At 42.2% G+C, this 2,500-nt stretch overlaps 1 protein-coding gene across 1 annotated transcript in view; it reads left to right on the plus strand.

Moving 5' to 3' along the window:
- LOC143285131 (molybdate-anion transporter-like) overlaps window positions 1–2,500 on the plus strand; it is a 45,464-nt gene that overhangs the window by 1,380 nt on the left and 41,584 nt on the right. The window contains exon 2 of the mRNA XM_076592353.1: window positions 1,675–1,819. Within this exon, the coding sequence (XP_076448468.1) occupies window positions 1,675–1,819 (145 nt within the window). The remainder of the gene's footprint in view (window positions 1–1,674; window positions 1,820–2,500) is intronic.

Here is a 2,500-nt window from a genome sequence, read left to right on the forward strand (position 1 = left end):
TATCTTGTTTTCTGTTGTGTGGCCAGCTTCCATTCTGAGTTTCATGAGACAGACCAAGGACATGGAGCGTGGGCATACACGTGTGTGCGGTGCATGCTTGGGTGTGTGTGTGAATAAGTTTGTACCCTATATTCATACCGCTGTGTATGTGTGTATGAATAGGTTAGCATGATATATATATATATATATATAGAGAGAGAGAGAGAGAGAGAGAGAGAAAGAGTCTGATACACACACCTTTGTGCAGTAAGAGAGAGTGAGAGAGAGAGGGAGGGAGGACAGAAAGAGAGCAGGACTTGGGACGATTTGTTGTTGGGGCTTTGTTCCTTCACAAGTGAATGAACGTAGTAATCTGCCTTTTGCAAAACCCATGCCTTTCAATACCCAGACATACACCACACTACACTGCAGAGACTTTTGGAACCACCTATGCAAACATTAAGAATAACAGATATTTACATGGGTGGGAAGGACTGTACACCAACCTGTGCAAATAGAAACACAATGACCAACTTTTGTCTGAATCAATTTGTTTGACATACACACACTCACACACACACACACATACACACACACACACACACACACACACACACAGTATGTGAAGTCTCATTGGCTGAAATTACGTCAGCCAATGCTGCTGCACTTGGCACAACAGTTCATGAAGGGTTGGTGGGTTAGTTTACTTTATTTAGATATGGGATCTATAGCCAGATTACCAAAGGTACACACGCATGCACAGTCACAGAGCTGAATTGAATGCTCGCGCGCTTATGCACGCATGCACACACACACACATTCACACAATTGCTTGGAAAAGAATTCACATGAGACAAGCACACACACACACACACACACACACACACACACACACACACACACACACACACACACAAAACTGTGGCACGCACATGAATGGAATCGAAGTGTTAGCTTATTTATGTCCCTGTGGTTCTTCGGATGCCTGCTATATGACCCCCTCCACTCCCTTCCCTTCCTCCCCCCAACCCCTCCACATCTTAGCCGATTCTTTCCACGCTTCACATTGCATTGCAGTGCTTCGCATTGCATTGCATTCCGGCTAACACAATCCGCAACATTGTATCTTTTATGGCCTCCTGCCAGCAAGGCAGACCCTGTGGCACATCGACTTTCACCAGTCTGTGGGTCAAAATTACCTCAGTGTGTACACCGTGCAAGTTTCTTCTTTAAAACCATGGGATAATTTTGACCCAGTTCGTACGCCACACATAAATGTGATATTTTTAATTATCAAAACTACCTTAAAAAAAGTCATGAAATTTTGTTGATGCAACTCAAAACATTTTTGAGTTACGAATTTTTAAATGAATATCTGGGTACATTTTTACCCTATATGTACAGCAAAGGTTAAGCAAGGGAGCTAGATGAGTTAGAGGGATATATATCCCAAAACCGAATACAGAATATAGATTTATGAATATATCATTATATGCAACACAGTAAGAGTGGGGATTTGGTTAAGATCAGACTTCTCTCTTCTCTAGTTGTGGAAACTGATTGGTTCAGTGCTGTGCTCATCATCTCCTTTGACTAAGTAGACATTATCAATGAAATCTTGCATTAAGTGATTACTTTATACAGCTACTGAGAATGCAGAAAGTTCTTTCAGCTTGCTTTTTTCTCTCCTTTCAGCGGGAGACTGGATGCAAGGCCCACACGTGTATGCTCTGTATGACAGCTACGGGATGAGCACACACCAGATTGAGCTTCTGTTCGTGGCTGGCTTTGGCTCCAGCATGATTTTTGGCACCGTAGTCGGCTCCTTTGCTGACAGATAGTAAGTCCTCTTTTGCACAATAGTCTTTTTGCAGACCAATAGAAAGTCCTCACTTGCAGATCAATTGCAGAAAGTCCTCTTTTGCAAAAAGATACTCTCTTTGCTGATCTATAATAATAAGTTGTCTTTTGCAAAAAGAAAACTTGTCTCTTTGTTGAGTGATAGTGAGACCACTTTTGCAGAACAGAATGAACACCAAACAAGGTCTTTGGAAACTCACTCTAACATCAGCCATGACTACAGATTTCACCATCCAAGAGCTAAATCATGCCATTAGGAAATTAAAGAACAAAAAGGCTCCTTGAAAAGATGGCATAACAAATGAGATGATAAAACATCTGAGCATCAATATATTATATCGAGGAATGTTCACCCACAGCTGGAAGGAAGCTGCCATCATTCCTGTGCTAAAGATGGGATAAGACAAGACCAACAAGGAAGCTATCGACCAATTAGCTTGCGAAGCTGCCTTGGCAAGGCCATGGAGCGGATAATGAACAGAAGACTCCATTATCATCTGAAAAAAAATGGCACAATCAGGTTTTTGACGACACAGATGCCCTGAAGACAATATTGCCCACCTGACCCAAGATATTGACACTTTCCAGAAAAAAGATGACGACCTTGCCTGTCTTTGTAGACCTCACAAGCGCCTTTGACAAGTCTGGAAAGAAGGACTCC

The sequence above is a fragment of the Babylonia areolata genome, chromosome 8 (assembly GCF_041734735.1).
Source record: "Babylonia areolata isolate BAREFJ2019XMU chromosome 8, ASM4173473v1, whole genome shotgun sequence".
Taxonomy (NCBI): Eukaryota; Metazoa; Mollusca; class Gastropoda; order Neogastropoda; family Buccinidae; genus Babylonia; species Babylonia areolata.